This window comes from Mesoplodon bidens, assembly GCF_964165515.1.
Source record: "Mesoplodon bidens genome assembly, chromosome: 5".
Taxonomy (NCBI): Eukaryota; Metazoa; Chordata; class Mammalia; order Artiodactyla; family Ziphiidae; genus Mesoplodon; species Mesoplodon bidens.
This window is the reverse complement of record NC_138161.1, coordinates 987,647-1,007,616: the sequence shown is the minus strand read 5'-3', so window position 1 is coordinate 1,007,616 and position 19,970 is coordinate 987,647. Positions and strand designations below refer to the sequence as shown.

Below are 19,970 nucleotides of genomic sequence, written 5' to 3'. Positions count from 1 at the left end.
TTAGTTACCAGAGGTCCGTGGAACTCAGGGCTTCTGAATTATAGGTGAACATATGTACTTTTCAGGATTGTTCTGGGTTTTCACCAAGTTCTCAAAGAGAGGTCTGTGACCCAAGACAGTTAAGACTCACTGCACTCCTGAGAATCTAGCCTGGTCTCTCACACCAAGGGGGTGTGCATGGGATGTCGTCAAGACGCAAGGAGGAACAGATACGACACTTGCTTCTGAGCCTCCCACATTGTTTCAGGGCCACTTCAGGGAAGTTATATGACTCCAATCATGTCTGGGAGTGAGTGCAAATGAGAAAATCTCAGAAGTAAATACACTAAGTGATGGTCACTCACCTTGATGCACACACTGACAGAAACTGTCTGATTCCCTTTGCTGCTGAAAGTGTTAAAGAGAGTGAGTGTCTGAATCCCACCAACATCACGGCATGTGTCATCCACTGAGCCATCATCTCCTGTGAACTTGACTTTTAACCAATTTGCCAGAATTCTGTGAATAAAAGAAAATAACACTTGAAGGAGAGTCTAATCCTAAATTTGAACTACAAAGAGAAATGTTACACAGATGTAAATCCACAAACACCAAATCTTACTATAAAGTTGATCTGGACTAATAAACAGGCTGTGATTTTTTAAATGGAGTTAGGAACTCTACTGGGTTATATATTTGAGAGGACACTCATTCTAATGTGATTTATGATTTTGAAGCACAAAGAAAAGATTCTGAGCAACAGAAAAGGTCCTTAGAGTTTACCATACAACCCAGCAATTCCACTCCTAGGTATATAACCAAAAGAACTGCAGACATATGTCCACACAAACACTTACACGTCAATGTTCACAGAAGCGTTATCATAATAATCAAAAAGTGGAAACACCACAAATGCCCATCAACTGATGAACAGAGAAATAAAGTGTGATATATTCATGCAATCAAGTATCATTTGGCCAACAAATGAAGGACTAATATATGCTACAACATGAATGAACCTAGAAAACATTATGCTAAGTGAAAGATGCCAGTCATATAGAAGACTACGTGTTTTCGGGTTCTATTTGTATGAGATGTCCAGAATAGGCAAATGAATAGAGACAGAAAACAGATTAGTAGTTGCCAGGGGCTGCAGGTAAGGAAGGATGGACTGCTAATGGGCATGGATTTCTTTTTAGGTGAAAAAATGTTCTGCAATTAGATAGTTGTGATGGTTATACAACTCTGTGAATATACTGAAACCAGTGAAATGTACACTTTAAATGGGAGAAATTCATGATATGTGAATTACATCTAAAAAAGAAAAGTAGGGCTTCCCTGGTGGCGCAGTGGTTGAGAGTCCACTTGCCGATGCAGGGGACACGGGTTCGTGCCCCGGTCCAGGAGGATCCCACATGCCGTGGAGCGGCTGGGACCGTGAGCCATGGCCGCTGAGCCTGTGCGTCCAGAGCCTGTGCTCCGCGACGGGAGAGGCCACGACAGTGAGAGGCCCACGTACCGCAAAAAAAAAAAAGTATGGTTTCTGGAAGCAACTTGTTTACAAGAAACAATGCCATGTCAACTTTTTCGATTTCTTTTTAAAAATGCCAGAAATTTTTTACCTAAGGAAAAAATGGAACTATAGCAAACAAAGTGAACTGTCCTCCCCAAGAGTCTAAAATGAAGCAGGCTCTAATCAGTATACCTCAGCATAGCTTTAAGTCACAATCAAGTCTGAAATGTTTTTGGACAAAGACCGTTGCCAACGATACAAAATAAAAATGTGAATAATCTAAAGCGTCAACTTCAAATAACAAACAAAACAGCCTGCAAAGCTAAGCATCAAAATGAAAGCAGGCGTCAGGGCCCCCAGGAGGAGAGGGGCACACTGGGCTGCCGCCTGGCCACCCCCGTGCGCAACACTCAGCTGCCAGACGCTCTGGAGAAGCCACTCCGCCTCCCGGCCGCCTGCTCGGCATCCGGCCCCCCAGGGGGAAACCTCTCTGACCTGCCAGGACTCCCTGGGGACTGCTCTTCTCCATCAGGCAACACCAGCACCAGCTTCCAAAACACGCGCTCCTGCCGCCCCGGGAGGTGCTCAGCCACGAGGGCTGGCAGGTCCAGGGGTGCCCATGCCGCGTCACTGGAAGGGACAAAGCACCACAGGTGAGCCACCACGCGAGCCCCCGGCAGGAGCAGCGTACGCGGCGGGAGGGCGGGGACCAACCTCAGCAGCTGCTGGTAGAAGTGCTGAACTTTCATCTGGTGCGCCACCTTGCTTCTGAGCCACCTTAACCTGCGAAGGGAGAACCACACGGAGCCTACGTGAGGCCCATTCAGCACCCACGGAGGAACCTGATAAGCGCTTAGTGATGTTCTGAGTGCAAAGCAATTGGGGAGTGAGTGTCTCCCAGTGGGGAATACTTAGGAGACCAAGAAACCTTTTCCGATAGAGAAACAGTTTAGTCAGAGGACTTGTTCATTCCATAAATATCAAACAATTATCTACTGTGTGCCAGTCGTGGCAGATCAGCAGTGAACAGACAAAAATCCTGCCCCGCTAGAACACACGCTCTTGTAGGGAGAGAAAGGCCTCTGTTAGTGGGTGGCGCGACAGGCGCGGTGGGCGTGCTGTGGACTTACACAGGGTGGTCAGAGGTGATATGGGAGCAAAGACTGAAGGGAACAGGGGCGCCAGCACGTGAGTTCTGGGGGACAGGCCAGACCCAGTCAGGAGTGGGCCTGGCACGTGCACAGGACGAGCACAGGGAGAGCAGCGGGGGACAGCCAGAGGGCGGGGGGGGGGGCACTATGAAGGGACTCAGAGAGCAGCCCAGGGACGTCGACAGGGATGTGAGGCGACCTGACTCTGATGTGGTGATGAGGACACCAGGGTGCAGGGGTCAAGGGCGGAAGCCAGCAGACGGACAGGTGGCTACGTGAGAGGGGTTGGCAGTGGAGGTGGTGAGGGTAGAGCCGCAGGATGGTGGGTCTGAGTCCAGGTGTGACCCAGCCCAGGGAGGACAGGCTGGCATCCTGTGAGCCAGAGGAGGCACCGAGTGCAGCAGGCCAGGTGAAGACTAGGTTCCGATGTTGAACTGGGGACACGGGGAAGAGGCCCAGGCTGCAGATGCACGAAGCATGCTGTCAGCGTGCAGGATGGAAAAAGATTACCAGGGGAGGAAGCAGAGGGGAAGAAGAGGGGACGGGGGCTGTGCTGAAGGGCGGGGGAGGGGACAGAGAGAGGGCCGTCCTGACACAGGCGACACAGCCAGGACTCCAGGAGGCAGCCGAGCCAAGGCCGAAGGCCCTGACACACACAGCACATCAGAGACAGGCCAGCACCGTCACCACCCTGCTTGCAGACACAGGCACAGGACCCGGAGACGTGGGCAGCTACACAAAGTTTGTTAGAGGCATAGAGCTGGTGACAGCCCAGGCGAGGACAAGACGTGCCTCGAGACCCCAGCAGGGTGGGCTGCCACTGCGCCTCTGTGTCGTCTTCCTAGGCCCCCACTGGGAGGCTCCTTTCCAGAGGCCACAGCGGCCTGGTCTGAAGAGAGAGGCTGAGCCCTGCATGGCCAGGATTGGGCAGCTGAAGCCAGGACCTGGGCAGGGAGCCGGGCACACGCGGGGTGGCCAGGAGGAGTGGCAGGGAGAGCCATGCGAGGGGACACGGGGAGGGAGCCCGTAAGAGACCTGACGGCAGGAGGGGGGAGTCGCTGAAATGCTGCCACCGCAGACCCAGGGTAGCAGAGGGGTCGGGGTGGTGGTGGGGGTGAGGCCAACACGGACCTCTGGCTCCACCACTGAGAATGGACATGATGTGTCCTTAAGCTAGGAAGGCAAGGAGAAAACAGGTAATTCCAGGGAAAATTCGATTGGCAGGACCAGGAGTGTTTTAAGGGGAAAGGGCAAGTGAAATCACAGCAGGTAGAGCAACTCTCACTCCGAAAATGCAACCCTGCATCTGTCTTCATCTCCTCTGACTCCACCCATCTTCCCTGCAAATGGACATGTTAATCCACACTCTGGATAAAGCCAGTTAGGGCAGGAGGCACTTAGGAGGCCCCGGGCTGCTGACCTGGTGCAGGAGATGCCCACTCTCCCCGCGTGGCCCAGATCCAAGAGGCCCTTGGCCAGGTTCTCCTCTGCAATGGGGCACTCTGCGCTGGGCGCCAGTGCCCTCAGCCGGTCGTTCATGTCCATACAGCAGGGTGCCGCAGGGAAGGCCCGCATCTGGCGCCTCAGTTTCTTCCGGGCTGCGACACCTTCCCTCCACCTAGAGGAGAGACCAAAGTATCATCACTGGATGTTTTTGCCATGGGGACAAGGCAAAAACATCTCCAGCATTAACATGGGAAACATTTTCTGCCAGTATGTTTAAGTCTTTTTCAGCAACAGATCTCAAACTGAGAAATGGATCAGAACTGAAACTCAAGGTATGGGGGATGCATGGTAACGAATGAGTGGTGGGCAACGGACCTACTGAACTTTAGAGTGAATGCTGGGCTTCCCTGGTGGCGCAGTGGGTAAGACTCTGCACTCCCAATGCAGGGGGCTGGGTTCGATCCCTGGTCAGGGAACTAGATTCCACATGCATGCCACGGCTAAGAGTTTGCCCATGCCGCAACTAAGGAGCCAGTGAGCCGCAAATAAGGAGCCTGCGAGCCGCAACTAAGGAGCCCGCATGCCACAACTAAGACCTGGTGCAACCAAATGAATTAATTAATTAAAAATAAAGAGTGAACAATCTCTGGAGGCCAACTTGCCAATCTGGATACAAACACAGATCCATATACCCTTTGACCCAGCAGACACCACCGACAGGATTCTCTCTCCAGACATGTGTGCACCTGTGTGAAATGTCTGTACAAGGATGCCACTGCAGCACTCTTTGTCACAGCTAGAGAGAGAAAGCCATGTGAAAGTCTACCAGTGGGACGAGGCAGGTCATCTACCATGTGCTCTGGCAACGCCACCTCAGTGCGCTGACGGCACTGGGGAGAGGCCACCGTGCTGCTGCAGTCAGGTCTCCTGTGTCACCGAGAGTCGAGAGAAGTCTGGCACAGAGTAGGGAATGTGCTCCCCCCTGTGCCGACCACCATACAAAGGTCAGAGGTTCTCGTGGGATGGAGACTCATTTCTCACTGAATCCCCTTTTACACGGCTGCAACTGTCAAGTACACTATTACTTTCTTTAAATGTTATCATGAAATGAATCATCATATAACATACGTAACACATGTACACCCATTTTAAAGATTAATGATAAATCAAACACCCACATCCTTCCATGCAGTTGAGAATGGGTGGCCAAGACCAGCACCTGATCCCCACGGGCCCTGCTCAGTCACACACCCTCTCATTCCCAAAGGTAACCACTATGCCGGGTTTATGTTTGTTATTTTCCTTCTTTAGGGTTGTACTACTATATACAAATCCAAAACAATCCATTTAGTTTGAATATACAGTTTGTATGTTGCACACATTTCCCGAAGAATTGCTTTTTTCACTATAAATTATGTTTCAGAAATTCACCCAGGTGGGTGCATACAGCTATCATTTGGCTTGTTCGTGGCCCTCTCCCTGTGTCTAGCACACTGGGTAAACAGCAGAAGGCTACCTATAAATATCTGTCGAAATATAGAGCGGTCCCCCCACCCCAATCTAATTCTTTACTTAGTTTATACCCTTTACGAAGGAACATGTTACATGTGCGTATTATCAGCTGTTTCTGAAAGTATAATCTTTGTAAAAGACTCTCCCTGTATGCATTGATTTTATCTGTAAGGACATGGGACTCACCGCTGGAGATACTTGCAGAAACACTGAACTTCCTGGAGGGTCTCTTTTGCAGTCTGGAAAATTTCCTCCCCAAGAAACAAGTCCACCAGGTGGGCACAGACGTCCTCACAGCAGCGGGCCACGCGGAGCCTCTGCTCTGTGTCCACTGCCCTCCTAGGGAAAAGGGCAATCAGCAAGAGAGACACTGCACCCAAGGCCCCACCCGGAGGGCCTGCCTTAAAAGCACGAGTCCACGTCCTTAATACTGAAATGTAATGATAGCTTTGCTGCAAGAAAAGCTTGAAGATTTTATTTTATATAATGCACAGACATCTGGAAATGTAGAGAAAAAAGAACTAAAGTGGTACAGGGTACAAGATGATAGATCCAACAGGGCCCTTATAAATAGTCAAGAGATAACTCTGTATCTTATAGTTAGAAATTTAATTTTTAAATGACCATTGAGACAACTGAAATATCTTCTCATCAACAACATCTGATGTTTGCAATTAGAAATGTCTCAAGTATATGACAGCTGGCTACAGAGGCTGACAGCCTAAGGTCATGTGACAGTGGCCCTCAGATAAACCAGAATCTGAAAGAGACTTTTTACAACAAAATCCTGTCAACCAAGGGATCACAGAGGCCTTTATCAAATACATTTAGCCATTAAGTCAAAGAAGCCCAGACAGGCAAGACCCATTTCCGATAGCTGTCCTCTCTGGCAATGGAGACAGCCCTGGGCCGAGCTGTAGTCCAAGTCTTCTGGAACTGCAGAGAACAGCAGTTTCCCTGCACGTCAATGAGTCCTAGGTTTTACTTATCTCTTAATACCCCTTCCTGGGATTAAGAACAGACAAACACCCATCATTTGTGAGGTCTCTTGCTTATAGTAAACAGTGAAATAAACTCCCAATTAATAGAAATGGAAAGAAATATTAATTAAACAATATACTCTGCCTCCTGGCTATATTCCCCATTCTGCACCAGGGGCTGCAGGCCTATCTCGGGGGAACTTAAACGCAAGGACAGATTTCCCAGCACAACTGAACCTCTTTCTTCCCTGAAGCTTGGCACTGAAATTTATAAAGTTCTTAAGTGAAATAGCTCAAAGGAATCTTTTAACATATGAAACAAAGGAAAGGATCTTCTACTGGAGAAAAACTAACGGTGAGTAACCTGGTGTGGAGAAGACCACCAGCGAATTCTTTTGCTAACAGACACATCCCCACGCCCAGGGCAGGCTCAACAAGGAGGATGAGAGTGAAAGCGAGGGCCTCCCTGGAAGCAACGCACACAAGAACAGGGACAGCCTGTTAGTGTTTGGCTAACCAGAAGATATGCTCCTTGTCAAAATGAAAGCCAGCTAGCGTGAACTGGACCAGCCTGGCCACGGTGCCTCTAACCCTCCTCCCACCCGCCCAGCCGCCTCACATTGCAGGCACCAGCGCTTCACTTACTTCAACTCCTGGGAGCAGGTTTCCCTCACACGTTCTGTCACCACGAGCTCTGTCAGCTCTGCAGCTAGGTCCTGGCTCAGCTGAGTTAACACCAGTTCTCTCTCTTGTTTCAACCTAAGGGAAAAGGAAAAAGAGCACAAGAAATAACAGTCGTCTCACTCTGTGACCTTGCGAGTGGGGATTTGAGTTGTGCTGCCTGACCCCTCCGGCAGGCCTGACACCTCTGGTTCCACCAGACAGGCCACACAGCCATGCCCACTCCAGTTCCCTGACCACCACCCCCACCCCCTCTGGCTGCGGAGGGTCTGCTGCTTACAAGGTGGGACCTGCCGGCTCCCTGGGCCACAGTGTATGAAGGCGCAGGGCGAGCCGTGGGTCTGGTACGAGTGCCGTGGGCAAAAGCGGGAGCATCCTAGGCCAGGGCAGGCTCTCCCCTTGTCCACACCCCCCACCCCCCACGTGCACTGCAGGGATGAGACACCCTCACCTCTCTTCTTCAGCCCGCCGCCTCTCTTCCTCTTTTCGCTCCCTTTCCTTAGTCACTTCTTCAGTTGCAATGTGCCTCAGAATGCCCATGGTTGCAGCTGTTAACAGCTCCTCCATAGCAGCATTGGAAACACTAGACAGAGCAAAGTGGACATTGCTCTAAATAAATAATAAAAGCCACACAAACCGTATTACTAGACTTCTAATACTAGCAAGGGAAAAAATACCTATTTGCCTTCCAGCATAAAAATCAAGTCCATGGTTAGGAACACACACCCTGTCAAAACTGACTCAGGAAAAAAAGAAAATCTGAATAAACCTATAACTAGTTAAGAGATTGACTCAGTATTTGAAAACATCTTCCAGCAAAGAAAAATCCAGGATGAGAGGGCTTCACTGGCAAATTCTACCAAACACTTAGAGAAGAACTAACACCAACCCTTCTCAAACTCTTCGAAAAAACCGAGGCACAAGGAACACTTCCTAACACCTCTAGGAGGCCAGCATTCCCCCGATCTGATACCAAAGCCAGACAAAAACACCACAAGAAAACTAGTGACCAATATCCCTTGTGGACGTTGAAGTAAAAATCCATAACAAAATACTAGCAAGCCAAAATTAAGCAATATACTGAAAGGATTATACACTACCAAGTGTATAATCTCACACTACCAAGAGAGATTTATTCCTGGAATGCAACAAATGAAAATCAATGTAATACAACCACATTAATAAACTGAAGGGGAAAAAAACCCACAAAATCATCTCAATTAATGCAGAGACAGCATATGACAAATTCAATACCATTTCATGATAAAAACACTCAATAAATTAGGAAGAGAAGGGAACTTTCTCAAAATGATAAAGACCATATATGAAACACCCACAGCTAACATCATATTCACTCGTGAAAGATAGAAAGCTTTTCCTCTAAGACAGTAACAAGACAAGAGTGCCCTATCTGCCATTTCTATTCAACACCGTATTGAAAGTTATAGCCAGAGCAATTAGACAAGAAAAATAAAAACATCCAAACTGGAAAGGAAGAAGAAAACTATGTGTATTCACAGATGACAGGATCTTGTATGTAGAAAATCTTAAGGGATCCACTCAAAAGCTATTACAATAAAAAAAAGTTCAACAAGATTGGAATATAAGGATCAACACTCAAAACTCAACGGCATTTCTATTCACGAGCAATGAACATTCTGAAAGTGGAATTGAGGAAACAATTCCGTCTACAATAGCGACAAAAAGAATAATATAATTAGGAACAAATTTAACCAAAGAAACAAAAGACTTGTACAATAAAAATTATAAAACGTTGCTGAAAAAAATTAAGGAAGCCATAAACAAATGGAAAGACACCCATGTTCATGGACTGGAAGACTTCATATTGTTAAGATGCCAGTACTACCCAAAGTAATCTACAGATTCATTGGAACCACCATCAAAATCCCAACATAACTTTTTGCAGAAGTAGAAAAACCCATCCTAAACTTCTTATGAAATTTAAAGGGTCTCCAAATAGGGAAACAGCCTTCAAAGAGAAACAAAGCTGAAACAAAGCTGAAGGACGCGCACTTTGTGATTTCAAAACTTACAACTTACTACGAAGTTATAGTAATAAAATCAAAACAATATGGTACTACCATAAAAACAGACATATAGGGCCTCCCTGGTGGCGCAGTGGTTGAGAGTCCGCCTGCCGATGCAGGGGATACGGGTTCGTGCCCCGGTCTGGGAGGATCCCATATGCCGCGGAGCGGCTGGGCCCGTGAGCCATGGCCTCTGGGCCTGCGCGTCCGGAGCCTGTGCTCCGCAACGGGAGAGGCCACAACAGTGAGAGGCCCGCATACCGCAAAAAGAAAAAAAAAAAAAAAAAAAAAAAAAACAGACATATAGGGCTTCCCTGGTGGCGCAGTGGTTGAGAGTCCACCTGCCGATGCAGGGGACACGGGTTCATGCCCCGGGCTGGGAAGATCCCACATGCCGCGGAGCGGCAGGGCCCGTGAGCCATGGCCACTGAGCCTGCGCGTCAGGAGCCTGTGCTCCGCAACGGGAGAGGCCACAACAGTGAGAGGCCCGCGTACCGCCAAAAAAAAAAAAAAAAAAAGACTAGATGCTTAAAGTGTTCCACAAAATCAGCTTTATAAAATTTAAAAGTGTAGTTTGAAATGTCTAAGGAAATTTCATCATGGTGTTAAATGTAAATGGTATAAAATGTTTAAGGGAATTTAATCTGTCAAATTCATAAACTGTGACTTAATCCAAGATCAAGTAAAGTGAGTGTTTTTATTTTTTAACAGAGAATGAACTAATTATTACTAGATTTTTTTTATTACTAGATTTTTGATCACATTTAAAGTTGAAAGAAAAACAGGTTTCTAATTTACAACTTCAATAAACCTAATGCTACTCAAAAATCATACACACATAGAAACTACCTGCAAACGACAAACACAGGTCAGGAACGTGAGAGACTATACCCACCAGCGAGCAAGACCGACACTGAAGCCTGTACAAAGGGGTAGCTGTGATCTCTTGTTGAAGACTGAGAGCAGCTTTATGAGAGGAAGCGTCTGGAGGGAGTGCAGACAGCCTCAGAGCAGGAGAGGCACCGCACTTACCCCAGGGCTGTGGCTGCGAAGGCCGCCCCAGCGGCGCCAACTTCCTCGCAGTCCCTCTGAAGAACCTCCTGGATGAGCTCATCCACCACCTGCACCAGGTCCTAAGCAGAGGGCAGACGGGGGTCAGGAGCACTGGCTGGGGAAACGCCGCCTAGATCCAGACCCAGCTTATCACCAAGCAATCTGCCTTCATGGCCTAAGGTACTGAAGGTCTTCACGGAACCACAGAGACATCATGGACCGTCCGCCCAGCTCAGAAATCCCTCCAAAACCTCATCACTGGAAGCTGTTTGAAGGCGTCTAATGACCTTACACGGGGGTCGGCTGTGCGCTCCTGGAAAGGGTTCCTGCTAATAACCAGAGAGGAGCCTTCTGGACATGCCAGGACAAGCCTGCTGTCTGCTCGACGACGGCCATTCAGACGGCCACAGTGCCGCACCCCAACGTCACACGGCCCCAGCTTCTGTGGCCCTTCCTCACTCCCCACCTCAGGCCTCCTTGATCCCCCAGTGGGGTGGTGCCCAGTGCCTGCCCAAGCAACAGGGTGGCGAGATCAAGTCACACGGCCTGTGTGGTGGGTAGGCCCTGCTCGGCCCCGGGGCCACCTGTCAGACGCATGCTGACCCCAGGGACACCCCAGGGACACAGACAGTGGTCAGACTGGACATCAGAGGCAGCTGGATGTTGCCCACGACGGGCCCTCAGAGCCCTGACAGGAAGGTTCCTTACCTCGTCCGAGTACACAGGCGCAGACTTCGGGGGAAGGAGCTCCAGCTGCACGGGGGGCTGCACGGGAGCCTGGAAGAGGCTGGGTGCCATGCTCAAGGGCAGTGCCGGGAGGTGTGGAGGAGAAGCTGGCACAGGGGTGGGCAGGGGCTGCAGGAGGAGAGCCGGGGGGGCCTCGTCCCCCTCCGTACTGCACTCCTCTCCTCTCCCTACACCTGGAAGGAACAGGCAAACGTGGGCACCGAGGACAAGCCCTGGCCACCCTCCCCAAGCAGACCACCACAGGGCGCCTCCTGAGCCACGAGCCGGGGGCCCGTGTGCGCTTCACCCGTGGGAACAAAGCACTGTGGCGCCAGGGGGCCGTTCAGGCAGCACCGAGCTAGTGTCGCCGGGCCCCAGGATGAGGCCTTCTAGAGGGGAGCAGGGCTGGCGCCCCCCTGAGGCCGCAGCCTCACCCACCTGCCACGTCCAAGCCGGGTCTCTGGGCGCCCGCGGGCAGCTCCGCAGCAAGGCTGTCCCCGAGGTACTTGTTCTGGGAGTTGAAACTGCACACGGGGGCGTGACGGGGGACAGGGGGTAATGGCCCTCCATTCACGATCTCCCCAACGGACACCGTCAGCTTCCTGGTAATAAACACCGACTTCCTGGCCTTGGATAAACCCTCTGGTTCCAGGAACGAGGACCGGTTCAGCTCGACACAGCTACCCAGACCACAGAGAACCCACGGAGAGGCGTTACACAGGCGAGAGGCCACCCTTCACCTCCTCAGTGCCCTGCAGTCACTGTGTCGCCAGAAGGCCACGTGGAAATGAGGGGAGGCAGCAAAGGCCCAGCCCAAGGCCCAGCCCATGGCATCCCCCACTGCCAGTGTTTCCTTCTGACACGGGAGCCGCCTGGCCTCACTGTTAGCAGCCCCAGGTGCAGCAACGCTCCCCTACATGCTCCCAGCTCATCCCGTGAGGGCAGGTCTGCAGGCAGCAGATGGGGCCGAGGCTGAGGAGCCAGAGGAGGATGGGTTCAGGGAAACCCCGGATCCGGACACGACAGGCTACAGATTATGGAGCCATTTTCTGGGAGAGGGTCCACAAGTCCCACCACGTTCTCAAAACTCTGACTGCAGCAGAGGAGATGCCCTGGCCTGGCCAGAGCCCACCTTCAGGGACAGAACAAGGAAGGCCCCAAGCTCGACCATCAGCTTCCTGAGTAACTTGGGAAAAGTCAGGGAGAGTCTGAACCCTAACCTGCTGACGAACAGCGAGTGACCTGGGGACATCCCCGTGGTTCTGAGCCTCGCCTGCTCCCCTGCACCCCAGGCCGTGGAACATGCCTTCTCCAGGGCCTGGCACGCAGCTGGCACTTCCCAGCCTTCCCAGAGTTAAAAGGGAGAAAAGGAGAGAGGCCCGGCGGTTCGGGCCTCGGTGCTTACCCGTCGGAGACAGTGAGGCCGTGGCAGCTGAGGAAGTCTGTGGCCTCCTCTCCGTCTCTGAAGAGCAGCATGCGCACCACGCCATCCAGGGGAAAGGTGGTGGAGCGCTGAGTGCTCGCCGTGTATGCCACGTTGAGCGCTCGGAGCGCGTCCTTGCGGATCTGAGAGAAGCCAAGTCCCTGAGTCGCAGAGGGTCAGGCACTCCATGACCGCAGGCGGCTCAGTCCCTCTGGAAAGCACCCCGGTTCCCAAGCTTAGCGCTCATCGGGCCGTCTGCTCAGCAGAAAGCCCAGAAATGATGCAAAGCAAACGGTTTCACATACGGAAAAGGCTGGGCCATGAAGGCTTTATTTCTAAAAAAAACTAGAAAACCAACCACCCACCAGCAGGGCAGGGAGAGTACACTGTGCATCCTCCACTCAACAGAAAGCTGTAAGGCTGCTAAAGATTACTGCAGAGATGATGGAATGCCATGGAAAGTGTGTGACATGAAACTGAGTAAAAGTCAGAGAGAAAGTTGCTTCACAGCATCACACCGAGCATTTTAAACACGTGGACAGAGGGAACCATGAAGGCACTGGCAGGTTAGTTTGATCCCAGGACCCCGGTGGCCCTGCTCCTCCTCTTCAGTGGGCTTTAAGCAATTCAACCCGGATCTACAGTGTTACTTCAAGGCTGGCATGCACGTCCATGCTGAGTGTCCAACAGTGAACAGACAAGACCCCTGTCCTCATGTAGCGGACGTGGCAGGAGACACCAACACTGAACAGAATGAACGTACAAAACGCACAGTGCGTTTAACGGTGATAGTGTGACAGAAAGAACAGCTGAGGAGGAGGACAGGGAGCACTCTGCCGAGAAGGGCAGCCCAGCCAGGCCCTGGAGGAGGGGAGCTCCGTACACTCTGTGAGCAGAAGGAAGAGCCGGGAGAACAGCAAGCGCAAAGGCCCTGAGGCAGGCGCCTGCTGGGGGCTGGGGGGGCTGGGGTGGAGCCAGGGAAGGCAGGAGAGGAGATGAGGTCCAGGAGACAATGGGGCACTGTGGGCCACTGTTAGTGAAACACTTTGTCTTTCTAAAGAGTTTAAAATTACTAAAATGGGTACAAATGGTCGACTATCACTGGTATTTATCAACTGCACGAAGTTCCCCAAGCTGCACGTTGTTAGAAATCTTTTCATTTGTTCCAGAATTTCAGTTGGAAACAGTCAGATCTAACAATGAGCAAACTCGCAGAAGACTTTGCCTGGGATGATGGTGGGCTTAGTCGCTGTGTACAGGAGGACTTGTGACCAAAAAAGAAAAATGACCTGGAGTCACAAAACCAGCCAGGCAGGTTCCTGACATCTCCCAGGCAACCTCCTCCCCACCCAGCAGCCGCCAGGGGCTCCCAGCAAGGACTCCAGGCGGCATTCTCCCACCACCACCCCGCCCGCCAGCAGCTGAGGGACAGCACAGGGGCGTGCTGTGTGAGCTGGGCGTGCAGGCTGCTCTGTTATCGTCCCCAAGTGCTTCAGAAGGTGAGGACCTGACTCTGGAAATCTGAGACCAGGAGTTCACACTCTATGCTAACCCTGAGGTAAGAGACTGGTCTTGCCCCATCTTTGTAATCCCAGTGCAACAAAGAGCAGGCACTTTAGATATTTACCGAAATGAATTTAGCAACATCATGCTCACTCCAAAAATGAAGACTGGTAACACTAATAAGTTCTAGGTTAGGGGAATGTGCATGCAGTTTGCTTTTTGGCTTCTTTGTTTCCATGGAAGATGATAGTTCTGAACGCAAGTTATCATTCTGAAGAGGTCTCTCTCATCTGAACCAGAAGAACAGTATTGCCCACTGCACAGCCTTTCCATCGGTGATCAACTGTGCCAACCCCATAAACAGGTAACAGCAGTATCCCCTCAGGGTCTGCTGCACAAGACTTAGCCCAGGACCCGCTGAGATGCTCCTGTCATAAAGAAGCTCTTAAATGTCACAAGGAGCAACCAGCTTTCATCAATTCTGCAAGTACAGTGTCAGTACTCACCTGATTAAAGTAACAGTGCAGAAGACAAGCATTCAGATAAGAAGCTGATTGGACCAGTTTGAAAAATCGCACAAAATTATTACTGTTCAACGCAGCAAAAGCCTGAACAGCAAATTTCACTTCAGAGGAGTTTCTAACGGCAGGATGGAACTGCTGCACTTCTCTGTTAATTAAAGGACATGAAAGGGGTTAGAATTTGATCTTTAATTAGACAAAATTTCCATGAAAATAGATCTGACAATAAAACAGATTTCAACTATACTGAAAAAGAAGGTCTTGATATGGTCACATGTGCCAATATGTTCATGGTTTACCAATGTCAAAGCCACCACTCTTGGGCTGGATCGGTAGCAAAGATTTTCTTTAAAGAGATGATGAGGGACTTCCCTGGTGGCACAGTGGTTAAGAATCCACCTGCCAACGCAGGGGACACGGGTTCGAGCCGTGATCCAGGAAGATCCCACATGCCGCAGAGCAACTAAGCCCGTGCGCCACAACTATTGAGCCTGCGCTCTAGAGCCTGTGAGCCAAACTACTGAGCCCGCGCGCCACAACTACCAAAGCCCACACGCCTAGAGCCCGCATTCCACAACAAGAGAAGCCACCACAATGAGAAGCCCGCGCACCACAACAAAGAGTAGCCCCCGCTCACCGCAACTAGAGAAAGCCCACGCGCAGCAACAAAGACCCAACACAGCCAAAAATAAATAAATTAATTAATTTTTTAAAAAAGATGAATAATAAATTGAAGCAATAATTTAAGAATTGATTATCAAAGAGTTACTTTAATGCCAACTGACTGCCAGCTGTGTTTGAAGATGACGTCTAAGAAAGTTTAACTTTGTTTTGTTTATAAATAAACTGATGTGGGGACTTCCCTGATGGTCCAGTGGTTAGGAGTCCACGCTCTCTCTGCTGAGGGGCCCGGGTTCCATCCCTGGTCGGGGAACTAAGATCCCACAAGCCGTGCAGTGTGGCCGAAAAAAAAAATTATTAATTATTCAAGAATTACTCAAGACAGGGGACAAATGCCTATTATATACAAAAAGACCACACAGCCATTTTCCCTAACTAGTTTATCTCCAAGGCTTAATTTAAAATCAGTCACACACCTACATATTCTGCAAGCTGAAAAAGAGTTTCAGCATAAATAAGGGAAACTTGGAATCCAGTTTACCAACGACAGGAATGGAAGGCTAGTGGACCCTAACATATTTCTCATATTAATGTCTACAGATAGATCAGGGCAAGGTTTAAGATTCATTCTTATCCCACCCTTAGCATTTGTTTCACACGATTTTTTCCTCTCCTGTGACTTAGACCTTGGACGAGGTCTGTGTGCACACGCATACGAGGAAACACGCTGGCAGCTCTGATAGGGGACCCTGAGCTTTCCTGTCCTAGTTCACTCGCCTCCTCTGCGCAAACAGCAGATTCCTTCCTCGTGCTCTCCCACTGACAAGGAGAACCCGTCCTCAGAAAGGGCCCGGGGCCCGCTCTGGATGCACTGGCGCCAGCAGGCATCCCCAGCCCTCTGCTCCCAGTGCCTCAGCTCCAGGGGCTGCACAGCCGAGCCCAGCTTCCTCACTAATGTCCCGGCGTTCGACACCACAGAAAACTCAGTGCTCCCAGCACCGCTAACCCTAAGTGCCCTCTTCCTGGTTAAAGCCTGCCTTTCCCTATGGCTCAGGCTGGCTTCTGCCCTGGGAAGTTCACCTTAGGATGTCCCCCTTGTTGAGGCTGAGCAGCACGTTGTAGCCCTGGAACTCCGCCTCGCTGGCGCAGAGCACGCCCTTGCTCCTCAGGTCCTGGTACATCTCCTTCAGGCTCTGGAGGCACTTGGTCGTGTTCTCGTCGTTGATCTTGGCATCAAAGGAGGACATGGGCTCCTCACACATGAAGTGGGCGCAGTGGATGTGAAAGCGGGTGCACTTCTCAATCAGAGACACCGTCACTGGGTCACACAGGTGCTGCTGCGTGATGTCCTGGACACGAGCGAGGCGGAAAATTACACGTGCACACGCGCCGTACGCACACACGCACACACACCTTACACACGTTTCTCCTATACACAGAGATCTCATTAACATATTCCCGTACATAAGAATCAGCTATTAGAAAAATCACGCTTATTACCTGAATTTTTCAGATTTCAATTTGAAACGAAGCCCATGAAGTACATTTTAACAGGACTTTGCAATGATTTTAAGTAACAGTATATTTTTTGTTACGGATGAAATGTAACTGAGTAAAACGACAAGAACTCTCACTTTCACTCTGCGCTTCACAAGTGGCTGATACCTTCCGTATGCCCCGCATGCGGTTCCACACGAAGTCGTACCAGTCCCGCAGGCTGCCCTCCTTCTGGTCCATGATCTGGGTCACCAGGTAGTCCATGGTCCTGCTGAGCACCGCCGAGGGACGCAGCTCATGCGGCAGGGGCTCCTCCTGGTCTGCTGAGGAGCGGCTGTACTCCTTCACGGCTGCCGCGTGGTCCACCTGAGGGCAGGGAATAGAGACGAGCGGCTGGGTGGCAGGTGCTAGGCCAGCCTCCCAGCTGCTGTGCCCAAAAATGGGGAAAATCACACACACACACGCTTAAATAAGGTCGCTACTACAGAATACAATTTTAAAACGTAGAATTTCTCTTTGAAGGTAACAATTAAAATTCAAAGGCAAAATAGAGAAACTTGTTTTTGGCAAACATGACAAGAAGTGAAGATAAGAGGCTATATCACATCAACACACAGAGGAGTTTAGTGAAGACACATCTGCTTGGCCCCAAGCACAGAGGCGTGACAGGTAAAGGACGTTAAAGATTCTAAAAGGTCTCAGCCACGCTCAAACACCAGATTAAGTCTACACGGACCAGAAATGGAGCCGGCAGGGAGGAGGGGGAGGTGGGGCAGGGGAGCAGCAGGGCCTGGGGAAGGCCCTCAAGAGTCTGGAGCTGCATCTTCCACCTGCAAGAAGAGGCTGAAGAGGTGCGGCTGAGGGTGGAGCAGAGACACCCATAAGCCCAGGCCCTGGGCACCGGCTGTGAGCTGTCATCACCGTCTCCTGGGGCAGGAGCACTGGGCCTCTGCCTTGACAACTGCTGCCTCGCTGGGGACCCTGAGTCAGGCGAAGGCAGCTGTGAGAAACCACTGGCCAGGGAAGGAGCAGACGCCCGCAAGCAAACTTAACAGAGAGCAAAAGAACCTAAAATGGTGCCGATTTCTGGGGAAACAATTGGGATCGTGCACTGACACATATTCAGGAACCTTAAGAAACGTCACACATCTGATACAGCACTTCACGCGTAGGATCCATCAGAAGGAAGGAAGCTGAATACCTTAGAGGCATTACACACAGCATGCCCAACAGAATTCTTAATAACACTGAAAAATCAGAAACAGCCGAATGACTGCAAAATGGGGAGTTTGGACAGAGCTACATAATCAAATAATATGCCTACATTCAAAATGTTGAATGCTTATAAAGACTTTACCATAACAAAAGACAATGCTCCTGATAAAATTTTAAGTGAAAAAGATTCATACAAAATCACAGCTACAGCATCATCTCAAATGCACAAAATATAAACATAAAAAAGGACAGGAATAAAACTGTGAAAAGAAAAAATGGGAAAATTTAATTTATGAAACAAATCTGTGTCTATTTCTTTTTTTTTTTTTTTTTTTTTTTTTTTGCGGTACGCGGGCCTCTCACCGTTGTGGCCTCTCCCGTTGCGGAGCACAGGCTCCGGGCGCGCAGGCTCAGCGGCCGTGGCTCACGGGCCCAGCCGCACCGCGGCATGTGGGATCCTCCTGGACCGGGGCACAAACCCACTTCCCCTGCATCGGCAGGCGGACTCTCAACCACTGCGCCACCAGGGAAGCCTGTGTCTATTTCTTTAGGGAACTATGGTCCAGTCACCTTATGCAAGACTGCTTCCTACACACCTCACAATGCAGACAATGGAACATGACTGTTCATAGCACATCCCCACTACCCTCTAGAAAAGTAAACACCAGACCAAATATGGACAGAAAGGACCAGTGCAGCCTTCCCTCCCCTGCACACGCCCCTCCACCCCAGTGATTAGTACGGACAGCAGCTTGGCGAGCACCCTGGGGGCGTGGCGCTCTACCTGGTCAGTGCCTGGGACCACTTCAAACACACTAAGCTGGCTCCGGGTCTCCCGCATGTATCGCTCCTTCTCGGGACACATATCCGGGCACGTCCCAACAAACGCCCTCGCTTTGTCCAAGTCGGTCCTTTTCACCCGAGCTGAAGGCATCAAGTAAAAAGTAAAAATGCACCACACAGTTACTAGGAAGTCAGAGAAGTGTACTTTCATAATGATAAAAGGAGAAATAAAAATAAACATCAAACTACAAAGGAAAAGAAAGAAATTTTAAAAACGCTGGGCCTTAGAGAAAGGAAAGCGCAGCCTACCACACCAGGTGACAGGCCATCAAGGCCCATGAAGACCCTCCAGGGTTTCTCCCCTTTCCAGATGGGTCTCCAACAATCACAGACCTTCAGGGCACTCTTTGGGGCGGGGGGGGGGGGCGCACACGTGGGTGTTTATGGCTCCTATAATGACCTCAATGACACACAATCATGCTGCAGTAATTTTGTTAAAAGGATCAATTTGTTAAATGAAAATATTCAAAATTTGCCAGTATTCTAAAACTCTCAGTATTTCATCATGTTTTTAGCATAACAGGAATCACATAATGGAAGTTACCTGGGTCCTGACCTAAATAAACCACTATGATGACCCACAGAATTAAATAGTTAACAAAAATATCTTTTAAATGAAATGGAATGCAACAACCTAAAATTTAAAACATTCACATCTTATTTTTATTTATTTTATTTTTATTTTTATTTTTTTTGCGGTACGCGGGCCTCTCACTGTTGTGGCCTCTCCCGCTGCGGAGCACAGGCTCTGGACGTGCAGGCTCAGCGGCCATGGCTCACGGGCCCAGCCGCTCCGCGGCACGTGGGATCCTCCCGGACCGGGGCACGAACCCGTGTCCCCTGCATCGGCAGGCGGACTCTCAACCACTGCGCCATCAGGGAAGCCCTCTTATTTTTATTTTTAAAAATTCCAATATCTAGTAATCATTTTTTTTTGCAATATAAAAATCGCATGTCAATGACATAATGTATGATGGCAGGTTTTATTACCGTGTTAAGCAGACACTGTGATTGTTCCATTACAGCTTCTCCACAGAGGAAAACCCTACAGGTTACACTTACTTTTGAAAAAACTTTGCAAAGAAGGGTACATGTGCTGTTTTATTTTTGGTCACTGCACATATTGCTTAGTGTTAATAGGATACTTGCTTTTTGAGTAGGTTTTAAATACATTCGCGTGGGTCAACATTCCAAAGGTGTAACAATGTCCAAGATGGGACGCCCCCCTGCCTTGCTCCCCTGTCCTGACCATCAGCAC

General features: G+C 50.0%; 1 protein-coding gene across 2 annotated transcripts in view; it reads right to left on the bottom strand.

Annotated features, from left to right (window-relative positions):
* MCM3AP (minichromosome maintenance complex component 3 associated protein) overlaps nucleotides 1-19,970 on the bottom strand; it is a 41,805-nt gene that overhangs the window by 13,921 nt on the left and 7,914 nt on the right. For both annotated transcript variants that reach the window (XM_081234942.1, XM_081234943.1), the window contains exons 7-21: nucleotides 18,654-18,793; nucleotides 16,823-17,020; nucleotides 16,238-16,506; nucleotides 14,522-14,684; nucleotides 12,495-12,655; nucleotides 11,528-11,769; nucleotides 11,072-11,283; nucleotides 10,343-10,443; nucleotides 7,714-7,845; nucleotides 7,227-7,340; nucleotides 5,788-5,940; nucleotides 4,064-4,261; nucleotides 2,207-2,275; nucleotides 1,988-2,122; nucleotides 345-498 (exon numbers count right to left, since the gene is read on the bottom strand). In XM_081234942.1, coding sequence (XP_081091068.1) covers nucleotides 345-498; nucleotides 1,988-2,122; nucleotides 2,207-2,275; nucleotides 4,064-4,261; nucleotides 5,788-5,940; nucleotides 7,227-7,340; nucleotides 7,714-7,845; nucleotides 10,343-10,443; nucleotides 11,072-11,283; nucleotides 11,528-11,769; nucleotides 12,495-12,655; nucleotides 14,522-14,684; nucleotides 16,238-16,506; nucleotides 16,823-17,020; nucleotides 18,654-18,793 — 2,441 coding nt within the window. The remainder of the gene's footprint in view (nucleotides 1-344; nucleotides 499-1,987; nucleotides 2,123-2,206; nucleotides 2,276-4,063; nucleotides 4,262-5,787; nucleotides 5,941-7,226; nucleotides 7,341-7,713; nucleotides 7,846-10,342; nucleotides 10,444-11,071; nucleotides 11,284-11,527; nucleotides 11,770-12,494; nucleotides 12,656-14,521; nucleotides 14,685-16,237; nucleotides 16,507-16,822; nucleotides 17,021-18,653; nucleotides 18,794-19,970) is intronic.